General features: G+C 39.0%; 2 protein-coding genes across 2 annotated transcripts in view; one reads left to right on the forward strand and one right to left on the reverse strand.

Moving 5' to 3' along the window:
• Positions 1 to 17,639, forward strand: part of fam136a (family with sequence similarity 136 member A) — a 429,951-nt gene that overhangs the window by 366,366 nt on the left and 45,946 nt on the right. The gene's annotated exons all lie outside the window — the stretch shown is intronic.
• ncaph (non-SMC condensin I complex, subunit H) overlaps positions 14,010 to 17,639 on the reverse strand; it is a 28,086-nt gene continuing 24,456 nt past the window's right edge. Inside the window, exon 18 of the mRNA XM_028798480.2 lies at positions 14,010 to 14,199. Coding sequence (XP_028654313.1) covers positions 14,140 to 14,199 — 60 coding nt within the window. The 3' untranslated portion in view covers positions 14,010 to 14,139. The remainder of the gene's footprint in view (positions 14,200 to 17,639) is intronic.

The following is a 17,639-nucleotide window of genomic DNA, read 5'->3' on the forward strand; positions in this document are numbered from 1 at the left end:
GCAGGAGATCCCCACACAGAAATGCGGGTCTCCTAACAGGGAAGAGGATAGGGCAAAGAGCAGCAAAGCGGCTGTTAACCCCTCCTTGGCGGAGGACAGGGTGGAGCTGACAGAATTCCCGAGGTGCTTCAGGTCTCGGGAAGAGAGGCCACCAGGAGGACGTCGGCGGTGCTACAACTGCCGGCAACCGGGCCACGTATGGCGTAGTTGTCCCCGGAGGACAGGGGAGCGGTGGAACAGCAGATACACCGTCCCTCCAAGGTTCGCCGGGGGGTCTAGACAACGGAACCATGGCCCGGATCCCGCGCCCTCCTGGAGGAGGACGTCCCTCGCGGGAATCAACGCTCCGCCCCACTGCTCGTCGCTAAGGGGGAGGGACTGTGACAGGCGACCGGCTATGGACTCCGGTCGTCACCCCCAGGCCGCTAGGAGGAGCCCTCCGGACAGCATATTTGTGCCCCGAGTTCCAGCAGGGCCTCATGGACTTTGTAGTGTTTTGACACAGCCCTGCTGGATACCCTGGGGGCCGCCAGGAGTCGCTGTAGGGGGGCTAGTGGGCTCTGTCATGCCCTATAACCCGGGAGTGCATCCCAGTCACGTGACTGGAAGAAGCGATGTGCTCCCGGGATGAAGAAAAGGACTTTGCCCTGACCCGGAAGGAAAACAGACTTGTGGGTTTGGCTTGGGGCCACTTCCGGGTCAGGGGCTATAAAAGGACTCTGGGTGAGCCCAGACATTTGAGCTGAGCTGGGAGGTAGGGTGGCGACGTGTCTGGGAGAGGAGGAGGATTGTATTAGAGAGAGAGTTTATTGTTTAATGAGTGTGGAGTGGAGGGTGCTTTGTGCACATTATAATAACGAAATAAAAAGTTATTATTATTATACTTTCACCTGGTCCGAAGAGTGGTACCTGAGGGTTCGAGAGGTGGACGACACGCGTAACTGCTACAACATATATATATACATATATATACATATATACATATATACATATATATATATACATATATATACATATATATATATACATATACATATACATATACATATATATATATATATATATATATATATATATATATATATATATATATATATATATATATATACAGTGGTGTGAAAAACTATTTGCCCCCTTCCTGATTTCTTATTCTTTTGCATGTTTGTCACACAAAATGTTTCTGATCATCAAACACATTTAACCATTAGTCAAATATAACACAAGTAAACACAAAATGCAGTTTTTAAATGATGGTTTTTATTATTTAGGGAGAAAAAAAATCCAAACCTACAATGCCCTGTGTGAAAAAGTAATTGCCCCCTTGTTAAAAAATAACCTAACTGTGGTGTATCACACCTGAGTTCAATTTCCGTAGCCACCCCCAGGCCTGATTACTGCCACACCTGTTTCAATCAAGAAATCACTTAAATAGGAGCTGCCTGACACAGAGAAGTAGACCAAAAGCACCTCAAAAGCTAGACGTCATGCCAAGATCCAAAGAAATTCAGGAACAAATGAGAACAGAAGTAATTGAGATCTATCAGTCTGGTAAAGGTTATAAAGCCATTTCTAAAGCTTTGGGACTCCAGCGAACCACAGTGAGAGCCATTATCCACAAATGGCAAAAACATGGAACAGTGGTGAACCTTCCCAGGAGTGGCCGGCCGACCAAAATTACCCCAAGAGCGCAGAGACGACTCATCCGAGAGGTCACAAAAGACCCCAGGACAACGTCTAAAGAACTGCAGGCCTCACTTGCCTCAATTAAGGTCAGTGTTCACGACTCCACCATAAGAAAGAGACTGGGCAAAAACGGCCTGCATGGCAGATGTCCAAGACGCAAACCACTGTTAAGCAAAAAGAACATTAGGGCTCATCTCAATTTTGCTATGAAACATCTCAATAATTGCCAAGACTTTTGGGAAAATACCTTGTGGACTGATGAGTCAAAAGTTGAACTTTTTGGAAAGCAAATGTCCCGTTACATCTGGCGTAAAAGGAACACAGCATTTCAGAAAAAGAACATCATACCAACAGTAAAATATGGTGGTGGTAGTGTGATGGTCTGGGGTTGTTTTGCTGCTTCAGGACCTGGAAGGCTTGCTGTGATAGATGGAACCATGAATTCTACTGTCTACCAAAAAATCCTGAAGGAGAATGTCTGGCCATCTGTTCGTCAACTCAAGCTGAAGTGATCTTGGGTGCTGCAACAGGACAATGACCCAAAACACACCAGCAAATCCACCTCTGAATGGCTGAAGAAAAACAAAATGAAGACTTTGGAGTGGCCTAGTCGAAGTCCTGACCTGAATCCAATTGAGATGCTATGGCATGACCTTAAAAAGGCGGTTCATGCTAGAAAACCCTCAAATAAAGCTGAATTACAACAATTTTGCAAAGATGAGTGGGCCAAAGTTCCTCCAGAGCGCTGTAAAAGACTCATTGCAAGTTATCACAAACGCTTGATTGCAGTTATTGCTGCTAAGGGTGGCCCAACCAGTTATTAGGTTCAGGGGGCAATTACTTTTTCACACAGGGCCATGTAGGTTTGGATTTTTTTTTCTCCCTAAATAATAAAAACCACCATTTACAAACTGCATTTTGTGTTTACTTGTGTTATATTTGACTAATGGTTAAATGTGTTTGATGATCAGAAACATTTTGTGTGACAAACATGCAAAAGAATAAGAAATCAGGAAGGGGGCAAATAGTTTTTCACACCACTGTATATATATATATATATACATATACATATATATATACATATACATATACATATACATATATATATATATATATATATATATAACCCATATCGAGTCCCATATTTATCAAGCCTCTCAAAGTTACTCCTAGGAATTGAACTAAAACAGGTATCCATTTTTTTTTTCTTAGCGACTCAATCTTGCCCTTCAAGACCCATTCCATGACAATCGTCAGAGCGGGAGTGGAGGGTCCTCTTTGGAGAATCGCCGCCGATCGTCACAGCTGGTGCAGGGGGGTAGGGTCCTTTTTACAACTGCCGCCGATCGTTGGAGCACAGCCATGTCGATTGCAACACAGCATTGCTTACAACCCTTGGCGACGCACTTTAAGCGTTCCATACCTATTACATACAATGGTGACTTAAGACCCTACGCAACCCAAAGGCGACAGCCCGAGACCCACAGTTTAAGAAACTCTGGCGTAGAGTTAAGTGCTAACAGCCAGAATAGAAGTAGTGTATATCAGGGTCAGCCATTTATACAGCACACCTGGAGCAATTGTAGGTTAAGAGCCTTGCTCAATGGCCCAACAGAGTTCCTTCTGGCACTGCCAGAAAATCCAAGTGTACTTCCGTCAGTGAGAAAACACCAATACTGGAAAAGAAGAAAAAATAATGAAAAATAAAGTACATGTTTTTTTCTTGTACTTTCGGGCATGTCTCCCTATAGATATCAGACACACATGCCTCTTGCTTATTTTGGCAAAAGTGAAATAAGCTTTTTAATAAAATCGCAAACTAAATATACTGATCAGGAATTTGATGGTATAAAAACCAGCAGCATGGAATGTGTCATGGATGAGTCCTACAAAGACAGGGCTTTGCCTTCCAGATCCTTTTACTTAGGGACAACTGAAAAAACTGGCTCCAGCAGACCCCTGTGACCCTGTAGTTAGGATATAGCGGGTTGGATAATGGATGGATGGATGGATGGACAACAGAAAAAGCTGATGCCACATTATGTGACTTCCAGCTATATGTTATGTCAGAGTTACCAACCCCAGTTGCTGATCTTATAGCGAAAATATTTTAATTTACACAAATATAAAATCACCAAGCATGTGTGACAGTTTCCAGTGCAGCGCTTGGTCCTGTACGAAGGGTTAACAGGTACAGGGAGTTCAGCTGTAATCTCTGCCTCTTTTCCATTCTGTCGTGGTACATGAAGCACAACAAATCAGACAGATAAGCTTCTTTATTTTTGCAAGATCCAAAACACCCATGTTTCTTATTCCTCTACTCCACATTCTATGTATTGTACCTTTGGATGAGCAGCTTGCCAAAGAATTAATGAATCCTACATAAATTTCCAGAAAATCATACCACGATCCACAATCTGAATTTCAGTCTATCTTTTCAATGTGGCATACACTTAAGAGAATATCCAGACTCAAAGTCATCAAGACCTATCTAACACTTTATTTTAAATAGCAAACAAAGTTGAATTCAGTTGTTCTCTCGTTTGCTAGCCAAGCGGAGTTAAGGTACACGCCCCGAAACTGGCGAGTGAGTGAGGAAGGCCCCGCCCCCGACCCTTGTGTTGATCTCAGATTTGCACAAATAAATCGGTACCGCAAGCAAACTATGATACATAGCAAAATGAGAGAAGTCACAAAATCAACTGGAATGTTCAAGCAAATTATAGAAAAAAACCTGATCTAAATCTGTTAAGTAGTTCTCTTGTGAAAAACGGGCAGACAGACAGACATTGGATTTTATATCACTCTATTATAAAAAAATTATAATAGAGATCCTGGGAGAGAAAGACTAGGGAAATGAGACGTGATCTTCAGATCACGGAAGACACTTAAAAGACTCGCAAGACGAAACAGATTGGCCACGGAGCGTCTCGCAGGGACCTTAAACATGAGACTTTGTGCCAAGAGATTGATCCAGGACCGTCTCTCGGGGATGCAGAACATGAGATTCTTGCAAGACACGCCCTACTTACAACCAATATCAAATAAGACCACAAAGCAGCCAAACACTCAATCGTGAAAAGGCTTTCAGCACACACAGATCCAGGGCTCTCAGCGCACATAAAGCGTATAAGGACAATATGTTATAGATGAAACGTCGATGACTAAGCGAAGATGAAAGAGCAGTGCGGAGAAAAGAGACTCAAAAGCATTGGAGAGAAAAAAAATGCAAAAAAGAAAAAGAACAACCTAGGTGCAAATTCAGAAAATAAGGAAAGTAATAATCAGAAGGGAACAAGTGGAACTGAAAAAAAGCATGTCCAATCGGGCTCAGAATTAAAAGACAAAGTAGAACTTCATAAAGACGTTCAAAAACGTTGGCGCTATTCACATGCAGAGCAGGTTAGAGATTATGAAAGCAGTGGAATTCAAAAGGCTCAAAAAAAAACTGTGATACACATGTAGAGAAAGTTAAAGAATATGAAAGCAGGAAAATTAGAAAGTATAAAAAAAAAAGAAACTAAAGATCGCAGTTGCATAAACAAATGGAAATTATTACTCAAAAAAAGGGAAAATAATCACCACGGACCAGGTGTCATTGGAAAAAAAGCAGGACAATGCGAGGTCAGAAATAAAAGACAAAGAGTTGAAAACAAAGTAAAACGTCATAAAGAGGTTAAAAAACAAGGGGGCCAAACACATGCAGAGCAGGTTAGATATAATGAAAACAGTGGAATTCAAAAGATTCAAAAAAAACATAGGCGCGATGCACATGCAGAGCAAGATACAGAATATGAAAGCAGAAAAAAACGAAAGTGTCAAAACAAAGAAAGTTAACATCGCATTAACGCAAACAAAGAGAAATTATTACTTGGAGAAATAACAAAAAGGTGAATAGAGATCGAATATATGGACATAGGTGATATGTCAGAAGTATGTAAATATTGTAAGGCTTTGAAGTTTAAGTCAGAGAATTTCAAAAACGGGGTTTACCTCACATGCATTTAGTGGTTACTTTGCAAACAAAATTATTAACTGCTGATGATGTAGATGGTTTTGTCTGTGCTGAAATTCCAAACAGAGAAACCTATCCTGAATTATGGTACAAAGTCATTAAACACATGTCTCACGGACCTCATTTAAAACATTCAGCATGTTGGGACTCGAAAGATTCCAAATATTGTTTTTACCAAAGTTCTGAAATAAAAGTGAAACTAATAAAATAGCAACAATTCAAAGAAAAAAAAAATCTTAAAAGTGTATATCCGGAAAACCAAACACAGGGGTTGGTGAGCAAAGTGAACAGGGGGTGAAGCCCCCTAGTATTATATATTAATAAACCTTCAAAATAATGTGCAGTTAAAGTCTCAACAGCATTCTCAGCATTTCTGGAGCTTAGTAGAGCCAGATAACTAGAAGAATCTTCACCAAGCAGCTCTAAAAATGTCTGCTTTGTTTGGGTCTACATACCTCTGTGAGTCTGACATGAATGTCATGAAATCAAAGTTCAGAACAAGACTGACAGATGAACATTTAAATGACTCCATTAGAGTGAACCTACGTGGCTCCACTCCACCATACACCTGTCTCTCTAGTTGACTCCATGCAGTGCCGGTCATCTGACTAACTAACTAACACATCACACATGCAACTGGACATGTGAATAAAGTGACACAGTGACATGGAACAAAATGACAAATGAATATGTCATATCTGTGTATTTGGAATTGCATTGTTTTGTTTTGACAGCATTCATGTTTTAATTCAATGGCGTGAGATACACTAGAAAATGCATACCGACATACAAAATGCACTTGCAGGCAAACTAAATATTTTTTTTGTGATGTTTTAATGCAAAATGTGAGTTGTGGACACCTGCATTTTGTAAATGTTCAGGCATAACAAGCTTATTCAGTTTGTTTGGGTTGAAATAAGCTATGAGAATAAACGTTAGAAAACATGAGTAGCTCTCCGCCATTTTCATTTTGTAAAAGTAGCTCTCAGGGAAAAAAGGTTGGAGATCTCTGCTTTAAAGGCTACAACTGGAAATTGCTGGAAATGTCATTTAATATGACATAGTCTTAAGAATCACTAATTTTTTATTCCCTGAATCTGGCCATTTAGAGCTTTTAAGGATTTAAAATGTAAGTGGCTTGCACTGCACGGCCTTGCAGATACAGTCCTAATTGTTGTCTCTGTGAAATTTGCATGGTCTGCTTATATCACAGACGCATGTATTTCTCCTAAACGTAAGAAATGTTTTTGTGCCACAACTGTTGACGTGTGCTACTGTGCCTCTCCTTCCTACTTAATGATGCTTCATTAACTTGCTTGTCCTTCAACGCTAATGCTTAGCCATTTCCCAATGACGAGAGTACTCATCCAGTGTCAGGTGCATGCTTGTCACTTGATCTTCAGAAGAATATGAGTGGAGTGTATATATTCATATTTTAAAAGAAACAGGAGAATATTTTTATTTCTTTTCAAAAGGATAAAAATTAAGCTCAGGGTAAAACAAACAAGTATCTAGTGACAAGAATTTAAACAGAGATTAATGTAAAACTGGAATAGAAAGAAAACCTCCACCTAGAAGCATTCCACACCCAGAACAAGGTAAAGAAAACAAAGGTTTTACCAAAAGGAATAAAACCAAATTAGAAGTTGCTTTCCTGCAAGGCCTTACTAGATGATGTGGAGTGTCTGCCTATCTGGTGCAGTGACTCTTCTACTGTGTTGTGAGTATAGGCCATGACCACCTGTAGGCAGACCTTTATCTCAAACTCTTTTACAATCGCAGTTAAGTGTTAAATGATTGGGGTCACTTCTGGTGTTGCAACTGTCCATCTTGACTACATGGACAACAGAATGGATTTTGCATAAATGGGCTCTGGTGCCCTCGAGCATTGCTTGGCTTTTTAAGACAGGCAACCTGGAAGATTTCTGCGAGCCTCACATTTGGAAGAGGCACCACATATCTATCGCTGCCATTCAGGGTCTATGCATTGCTGTGTAATGCAGCTTTAGTTCTGACTGCAGGTTTTTATACCAAACCACTTTCTACTTTTTATTAAACTCCTACATTAAGCAAGCTCTTATTTCCCAGTTTCTATATTTTAGTGTCATCCCACAACTGAAATTTCTATATTTTAATATCAATAAACATAAAACAATAGCAAATGTCTATGTATGTTTTTAAGATTTTCATCACCTTCATCATTATTTTCATTCCATCTTTCCAAATGTTTCTGCTTTTACTAGCAGAGCACACTAGTGGAGAACATTGAAGGAGCTGCCTGTTTTCAGCATTGCCATAATATCTAGTCTGTTATTTGAGAATTGTCACTATTAAAGTTAACTAGTGAGACACATGGACTTATGCTCATACAATAAAATACACATTAAAACCAAGTTAAAGATAAAGAGCTGTTGATACTTCTTATGTTTTCTAAATAGTTACTTCTTTCAGTTCCTCTATAAAATGTAGTTTATCTCCTCTGCTGGCTCACCTAGAGCAAGCAGGACTTTTCTATTTTGGCAACACAGTCTTTTGTTTTCAACATAAAAAATACTGCCTGAGATCACACTGATGATGCAACTTTGCTAAGAAGTGCTCTTTGGCAATACATCAGTGTAAAAGCAGTGCTTTCATGTGACAATCTTCTTGCATTTTTGTCTCCGAGCTGTTCTCGCATTCAGTATCTTGGACTTTGTCACGCATGCCCATCTTTAATCCATCATCTTTGTTCAATTGCTCTACATTCAGGATTACTTACTGCTTGTCAATGTGGTTCAGCATCTTATCATCTTATTCTTTGCCATTTAATCACTTTCTGTGATTTGCTAAATGCAGTCATTATGGTAGCACAAGAGCAGGGGTGTCAAACTCTGATCATGGAAAGCCACAGTAACTAAATGTATTCATTCGAGTCACTTTATTAATTAATAAAATAATTAATTCTGTTAGTGGAATCTACTTCTTTAATATTACATTGGCTTGCTCTTTATGATTCAGAATACTTTTTTTTCCTTTAACCAGCAGCCAACTAATTTGGAGGACTTAAACTCCATTCCTGGAGGGTTACCATTTGTGCTCCAGCCAATTTCTTACTTAGAAGCCAATCCTTGCGGTGAATGAAGCACATTATTTAATTCTATAGCCACATGAGCCATTTATTTCTATAGCACATTTTCATACAAATGATGTAGCTCAAAGTGCTTTACAAGAGGAAGAAATAAAAAAATACAAAATTATGTAATACTAATTAACAAAGAATAAAGTAAGGTCCGATGGACAGAAAAATCAAAAAGCAAAAAACTCCAGAGGGCTGGAAAAAAACTAAATCTGCAGGGGTTCCAAGGGTACAAGACCACCCAGCCCACAATAGGCATTCTACCTAACAGAAATGATCTTAATCAGTCTTCATGGTTTTCAGGCTTCACGTGGAAGAATTAGACGATGATGGCCATGTGGACCTCTGGCTTTTAATCCATCAATGTAGGGAGAGCATGGTGCTTTCACTGGGTGGTGGTAACGCAGATCACCAGCACAGAAAACCGGAAAAAGAACAGCAGAGAAAGTAGGGGTTAGTATGGATTGTGGAGCCATGAGAAAAAATGATAATTAAATGCATATACAGAATATCAGTTACACTAAAATGAAGCTATGAGAAAACCATGTTAAAGTAATGGGTTTTTGGCAGTTTTTTTTTTTTTTTTTTTTAAAGTGCTCCACTGTATTAATCTGGTGAATTTCTATCGCTAAGCTATTCCAGATTTCAGGTGCATAACAGCAGAAGGCTGCCTCATCACTTCTTTTAACACTAGAATTACCAAAGTCTACAAAAAATCTTGTAAATCCGGCCCACCTTAAATCCCTTCGCACCTCTCCCTCAGCATCTTTTGTCTCGTAAATGTATCCATCAACACAAGCAGCCTGCTATACCATCCCCCCCACCGCTGTAGAAAGGGCAAAAAGTTCTCCCAACTCATGCCTTGATTATCTTGGAGTGAAGTGCTGGAGTTTTTGAGGGGAAATAATCGATTGTTATTTGGAATACATACATTTCATGTGTGTTTCTTGTCTACAAAAATCTATATAAACACATTGTTAGAGCAGAAATGTTTTTGACGTTTTAGTAATAAATGAAAAAATGTCGTCATGAGCTGTATAATGTGTGAAGGCTGAAGTCCAAATATCAAATAAACACTTTCAAAAAAGGTGCAAATGTAATACGATAGCTTCTGTGGCGCAGCAGTAAGAATTGCTGACTTGTAATCAAGAGGCCATATGTTCGATCTTGAGTGCCTTGCAAGTTTGCCATAGTGAGCTGCTCTTATTGTTAATCCATCCATCCATTTTCCAACCCGCTGAATCTGAACACAGGGTCACGGGGGTCTGCTGGAGCCAATCCCAGCCAACACAGGGCACAAGGCAGGAACCAATCCCGGGCAGGGTGCCAACCCACCGCAGGACACACACAAACACACCCACACACCAAGCACACACTAGGGCCAATTTAGAAACGCCAATCCGCCTAACCTGCATGTCTTTGGACTGTGGGAGGAAACCGGAGCGCCCAGAGGAAACCCACGCAGACACGGGGAGAACATGCAAACTCCACGCAGGGAGGACCCGGGAAGCGAACCCGGGTCCCCAGGCCTCTTATTGTTAATATTATACAATAAAAACATACATTTGATTTACACCGGCTGTTACAGACGCAAATGTATGGTACTTGTAAAAGTTAGCGTTTTTTTTATTTTTACTTTTATTCTCTCAGTCACAATCACGACATAACCCCCCCTAACCCAGATCTGATACTGTTAGTTGTTATTTGAAACTGGAAATAACTGTAGATATGAGTTGTGTTTTCAGACAATGGAACTGGAAATTCTCTGATCTGGGGGGATAAAAGCGGACACAAACGCTGGTGAATCTGCCTTCTTCGTATCTCACCGTCAATTTAATTTTTTCTATTCAGTTTTATTGAATGTTCCAGCTCATGCTGAATTAGTATGCGCCTTATGATCTATGATGTCAAAGCCGCATTGGAAAATTAAAACAACAAAGACATAGGTATACATGATATTTGGAATAATTTATTTTATGACCTGTATAGTACACTTCGGAAAACATTGTGGCACTGATACAACATTATTCATATTCATTCGCATGCCTTCTTGCGGTTGTAATCAGTGACCACTCCCCCCCCCCCCGATCTTGCCCAGTCTCCACATTTTGGTGCAAGGTGGTGTTATTTTTGTACTCCAGGACATGCAGAGGAAAGAATAGTACAGAGAGGTCAGTTCCACACTATACACAATCATTAAATTCAAATGTTAACAGTTCCCATACAGCCAAGGACCGTCCTTCCTACATTTATGACATTTGTACCTGTTACAATGCACACACCTCTCTCTATTCTGTGGTTCCTATTACATTGAAGGTGCACCCGACACTAATTGAGTTTGCTTTCCTGGGGTAAGTGCTGGTCTAGGAACAGAAGCTTGTCGATGTTGCATACTCTTTCTTTTTCCATTGCATTTTCTTGTAAGAAGCGACAACGAAGTTCCCTTGCTAGGCGAGCAAAGAACACTCTTCCTTCCTCAGTGGACCCGTGTACGCCTTGCACAGTACATGTGCGTTGATTGCCGCCAGCTCAAGCATGTTGTAGCGCACAGCAACTGGCCACCCGCGTGCTCCTGCTCGCAATGAATAAGCTCACGCCTTCTGATGCATGATGTCAACGCAGCACAGAGAAAAAAAGAAAGAGACAACTATATGTGACATTTTGAAGAAATCATTGTAAGACCTAAATAGTACCAATCAGAAAACACCATCGCACTAATGCAATATTATTTCAAAACTAACAGCGTCAGGACTGAACTTAAGAACCACTTGTTTAAAGGAAATTTAGTAATTACCTGAGTTTTACCTAGCCCACCTTTCATAACATGAACTCCAGCTGCTACCTTGAGGTAGTCTGAAGGTACTTCTCCCCCTTTCTTTAGCCATAAGATCAGACACCCTTGACGGGGTATGACATTGCTTTCCGAGGATTCTGGTACGATCATGAAGACTTTGTGGAGGGTGCGTCACAAATGAGAAGATTTGTTATCCCCTAGCGGCTGCATTTCTACACCAGCATGCCAAACTTCTGTTAGCGTGGTTCTGCTGTCAGGTGACATAAGGAAGGCACTAAAGGATTTACAACTATTCAAGACATTTCCTTTTGGCATTTTTTATATTTTCCATATAACAACATTATGTTCAAAATTTTAATATAAAAAAATAAAAGCAAGCAAGACAATTTAAAAAAAAAAAAAAAAAAAAGATTGACAAGAAAAAAAAAAATGAGCAGATGATCAAGAATTAGTAAATCAAAAGGAGGCTGCTGCAAGTTAGTGTGCAGAAAAAACTTGAATGGGGAATATTGAGACTAAACACCTGTTTAATTTTCTGTCTTGCTACAGTGGGATATACATTTAAACAATTTTGATGAAAATGGGTAATTTAGCCCAAGACGCTCACCAATTCTATCTTCTCCAACATAACATCAAGTTGAGATGTGAAAGTCCAGAGTGTGGTAGACCGTTGGACACTATTTGGCAATTTATTCCATGTTTTTCTACAGTTTGTGTGAAACCTACCCATAAAAAACATTTCCAATGGTGCTCCTGTGTTCTTGTTAAGAATTAGTTTTGAATCAGCAGCAGGGTTCTGCTATATCAGTGGTTCTCAAACTGTGGGGCGGGCCCCCCTAGGGGGGGTGCGAAGTAACAAAAAGGGGGGTGTGAAGATGTGAAAAAAAGAAAACAAGAATTGAAAATATGAGAAATACATCTGTTGAAACCGAAACAAATTAACTTGAACTATATTCTAAATACTAGAAAAATAGAGTTAGATAAATGTTGATAAAAGTTAAGTAGGTATAATAAAATATGCATCTATGATATATCATTAATTAAAAAAGAACAAATTGGTATTACTGGGCTCCTTTCAAAAAAACGTTAGGGGGGCACGATTAAAACTGTTATGAAAACTCGGGTCGCAAATACTCAAAGGTTGAGAAACTCTGTGCTATACTGATTTCTTTAAAAATTTTAAAAACTTCAATCATGTCACCTTTTCATCTCCATTTCATTACACTTAAAAGATTCAACTTCTTCAATCTTTTCTAACAAGTTACACCTCTCAGGCCTGAAATCAGCATTGTTGCTCTTCTCTAGACTTTGTAGATGCATGTTTTTGTATTATGCAGCCCAAAACTGTACACAGTACTCTTGATGGGGCCTCACTAGTGTGTTAAGTATAATTTCCCTTGACTTGTACTCTACACATCATGAAATAAAAACCCAACATCCCATTGGATTTCTTGATTGCTTCTTTTCACTATCTGGATGTCAACTATGACTCCCCGGTCCTTCATATAAGATGTACTTTCAAATTTCAAACCAAGAAATTGTGTATTGAAGTATAATATTCCTACTTCCTATGTATAATGCCTTACCTTTAATTAGAAAAAATATTCATCTTCACAAATCTCTACAAATCTGCCCAAGTCTGAATGTTGCCCAGGTCCCTCTGTAATGACTCAGTTGATTTTACATTATTTTTTCTTCTAGTTTAGTAACTACAAACATGACTAATTTAACATTATTATACAGTTTATTATAAATATGAAAATTACAAATTAGTTAATGATCAGAGTATCTGTCATAGTTTGACTAGGAGTAAAAGCTGGTATTATGGCCCATGAAGATCCAGACCTATAGAATCTTAAGCATGTCACAAATGTAAGCAATATGCAACATTTTCCTATTAATCCTAATATAAAATTTAAGTACGTCACCAAGACAGAGTATTGTCATGTTTTATTTATCAGACGTTAAAAAAAAATATACAGTACACAGAAATAAAATAAGATTAAAGCCAATAAAAAGAAGAGTAAAACATTTAAAAACATAGGCTATACAAAAGACAAGGTGCTCATGTTGTATTTATATATTGTACATTTTCGAAGAGCTGCCTTTAAGTATAAAACGCACATGGGTTGCCAAAAGGCACCGATGTTGTACTGAACCAGACTAAGTATAGACCTTTTAAACAGAATTGTATTAGATGTTAACTGCTCTGAAATATTGTTCAGAGCAATGCAATTTTTGCTAAAATGCCATAAAAATAAGCTGTTTATTAAACTATGAAACAGCTAATCAACATTAAAAGGTGAAAGAACTTGATAAACTTGCAAATATAATCTTAATACAAAAAATAAAATTTTGTTTTCTAGTGTATTAAAAACTATACGCCCCAAATTAGGAGATAAAAAATAATGTTTTTGCTTCATTTTGCTAGCATTTCCATATTGGAACATTAAATCATGAGCACAACTGGAAACATTACAAAAACAAATCAACATAAATACTTTTCTTTTAAAATCAATGAATATAATGAAGTCAGTTGTCTTGCTTTATAATAATATCTGATAAATCTTCTACACTTTGCAGCACCAGATCCTGAAAAAGAGAAGATAACAGTTTGAGTACACAAGGAAGATAAAGTTCCAGCTTCAAACTTAAATTTTCACAGATCTCATAGTCCAAAAGCACATAGGCCTGGTGGCTATTGAAAAAGGTCTTCGTTATGAAGGCACCTTCATCTTCTTTTTAGAGTAAATATTCTAAAGCATTTCTGTAGTGGGGGAGAATAGTAAAGGCAAGTGATTCTAAGTGAATACTTATAAATTGAAAGTGTTTGTTAACCCCGGAGGGACTGGGGAAAAGGACTGTATTATTTTAGTTGCTTACATTTTTTCTACTGTCACCCATCTTATAATGTTGCCATGCTAATAAAATGTTTTCTCTGTCACTCCTAAAAGGTCTACACAATACAGAAAAACTGCTGCACTGCCAGCGCAATCTCTTATATCCATCCATACATCCGACTTCATCCAGTACAGAGTCATGGGTAGTTATAGAGCCCGCTCTGGCAACGCCATGTGTAGGGTATTAGACAACTCTGGCCAGATCAAACTGAACTTTCAGCTGATGGTTTAAAACCAGGAAGAAGGGAGTGAGGTGCACTCAAATACTATTTATCGAATCTGAACATGTCCCATTTTCAATCTCAATATCTTTTTTCAAATATGAAATCGACCCACATTGGATGCCATCTCTCCATTGTACTGTTACCCTACCTTTCAGAAACCTTATAGCCATTGGACCCTGATTTGACAAGTCACAATTTAATCATCCTCTGCTCCCTCTCTTTTAGTCTTGTGAAAGACAGCTCATTGGAACCATATGGACATTAAACATATATAAAAATCAATGCAGAAAACTATGTTCATTTAGTCAAGTTTTTTCACAGACTATTGGAGAACTGGTTACTAGTATCCAAATGTTTAATAAATGGTATTTTGTTGTTTGAACTTGAAATCCATGCAGTTGGTTTTGCTATCCCAATAAGATAAAATCTTTACAGCCTTTATCTAGCCCACTTTGTCACAAAAACAGGGCACTTCTATCACTCCCAGAGAATTTATCTCACTTACTAAAATGCAAGGAGAAGAAGAAAACAAATAGCAGTATGGTTTGAAGGCGTTATAATTTGATTTGAAATGTGGACAGAAAATACACAATATCTTTTGGTATAAATCGAGAAGCTCAACATTTTGAAAGAAACCAGGGCTCAGCCTCAATAAAGGAAAGGAAAGGGGGGGGAAAAAAAAAAAAACACCTTTCATTTTAAAGAAGAAATTATCTCAAAAAGGTAAATCCAGTTGGTTTTAGAGCAGAGGTGGTCAACTTTTCTCTCCGAGGGCCACATGGACACTTGTAAGGTCTAGCAGGGCACATGTGACAAAAACCATGATTTGCTAAATAATGTACGTTTTCACACACAAAAATACATTTATTAGTCATATAAATATATAACTTTGGCACACAAAAAAGCAGCAAATAAAATTAACTTTTTGCTCTAATTCACTTTTTGATAAAATTACTTCCAAACTTATGGTGCTTAGTTTGAAAATGTCTCTTCAAGTTAAACTCCCCTAAAAACTGCAAGTCTGTTATGGTATATTAGGGAAAAAAAAATTATATATACATACTTTTATGTCCATTCCTCATTAAAAAACACAGCAATCATCTTCAATTTTACATCCCCCCCCTCCCCCCCCACACAGTAGCACTCATTGTTAGGAATAACAAAATTTGAAATATAATACAGCACTCAGACGACGACGGCTAAATTAACCTGAGCGATCTAAACATATGTGCGTGAATGCGTGTGCTTACATAGCAACTGGTCTTCCGACTATGTAAGACTGGAACGTCAGCGTACACATATGTTTACATGCAGTACAAAGTCCATCTTCGTAAACACAAGCTTCTGCTTGTATACATGTAACATTATAAACGAGCTTGCTCATTTGTTCACATGTTCTAAAACATGTACTGATTATCTATTTCATTTTTATTAATAAAACCACGAAGGTTTTTAATTGTTGTGCAGGCCGCACAAATTGACGTTGCTGTAGTTTGCCCATCCTTGTTTTAGAAGGTACATTTGGAGAGGAGAAAAAAATTTCTTTGCATAAAGAAGAGTAAAATTACTCAGGCATCCATTAATTTTCTAACCCTCTTATCCAATTCAGGGCTTCATTGAAGAGGTGTGTAATCCAGAGCACAAAGTAGTCAATTTAAAGCACTCTAAATAACTTATCATATCCTTGCGAGAGGAAAGGATATACAGTATGCTCATTTTAAATATGTTATAGCCCTCCTTCAGCTAATCTATCACTGAATATTTTAAGTGCTAAAGATACTCTTTACTAACAGTTTGACCATAAGTTTCATCAGGTCAACACACAGGCCATCGAACAGTGGACCAGATCTTTACCTTCATTTGGATCCTGGAGAGGGCATGGGAGTACACCCAAATCGGTCTACATGCATTCTTTGAAATTAGAAAGGCATATGACCATGTTCCTTGATGGAAATTTGTGAGGTGTGCTGGGGCCCCTTATAAGGCTTATTTGGTTCCCATGCAATTGCAGGGAGTGCCATTCCCACATACTTGGAAAAATATCAATACGTTCTTGGTGAGTGTGTGACTCCACAAGGGCCGTGCCTTGTCACCTATTCGGTTTATGATTTTCATGGACAGGATATCAAGTTGCAGCCCTGGGGTATAGGATATTAAGTTCAGTGTTTTTAGAATTGCACTACTGCTTTTTGCAGATGACATGGTCCTGTTTGCGCCATTGGGCGGTAAACTCCACCATGCATTAGGATGGTTGTGGCAGGGATGAGGATCAGCGCCTTCAAATCTGAGGCCATGGTCCTCTGTAGGAAAAAAGTAGACTGTCCTCTATGACTGGGAGTTGAGTTACTGTCTCAAGTGGAGGAGTTTAAGTTATCTTGGGATCTTTTCTACGAGTGAAAGGAAAGACAGATAGGGTCAGCAAGGGCAGTTATGCATTCATTATACCGTTCCATAGTGGTAAAGAAGAATCTCTACCAGTCAATCCACGTCCCTTCCCTCTCTTATGGTCATGAGCTTTGGGTAATGACCAAAAGGATGAGATCACAAGTACAAGTGGCTAAAATGAGCTTTGTCTGCAGGGTGGCTGAGTTCTTACTTAGAGATAGGGTAAGAAGTGCAGACATCTGGAAGAGGCTCGGAGTAGATCCACAGACCATCCAAATCAAGAGGAGCCAATTGAGGTGGTTTGGGCATCAGATACCTCCCGGACACCTCACTGTGGAAGTTTTGTGGGCATGATCAGCTGAGAGGAGACCCCAAGTTCTCCGGGAGGAGTATATTTCCCATATGGCCTGTGAAACCCTTGGCATCACACAGTGTGAGTTGGCAAGTGTGGCTGAGGAAAGGGACATAGGTTCCTAACTGCTAAGACTGTTGCCCCTACGACTGATCCTGGATAAGCAGTGGA

This window comes from Erpetoichthys calabaricus, chromosome 1 (genome assembly GCF_900747795.2).
Source record: "Erpetoichthys calabaricus chromosome 1, fErpCal1.3, whole genome shotgun sequence".
Taxonomy (NCBI): Eukaryota; Metazoa; Chordata; class Cladistia; order Polypteriformes; family Polypteridae; genus Erpetoichthys; species Erpetoichthys calabaricus.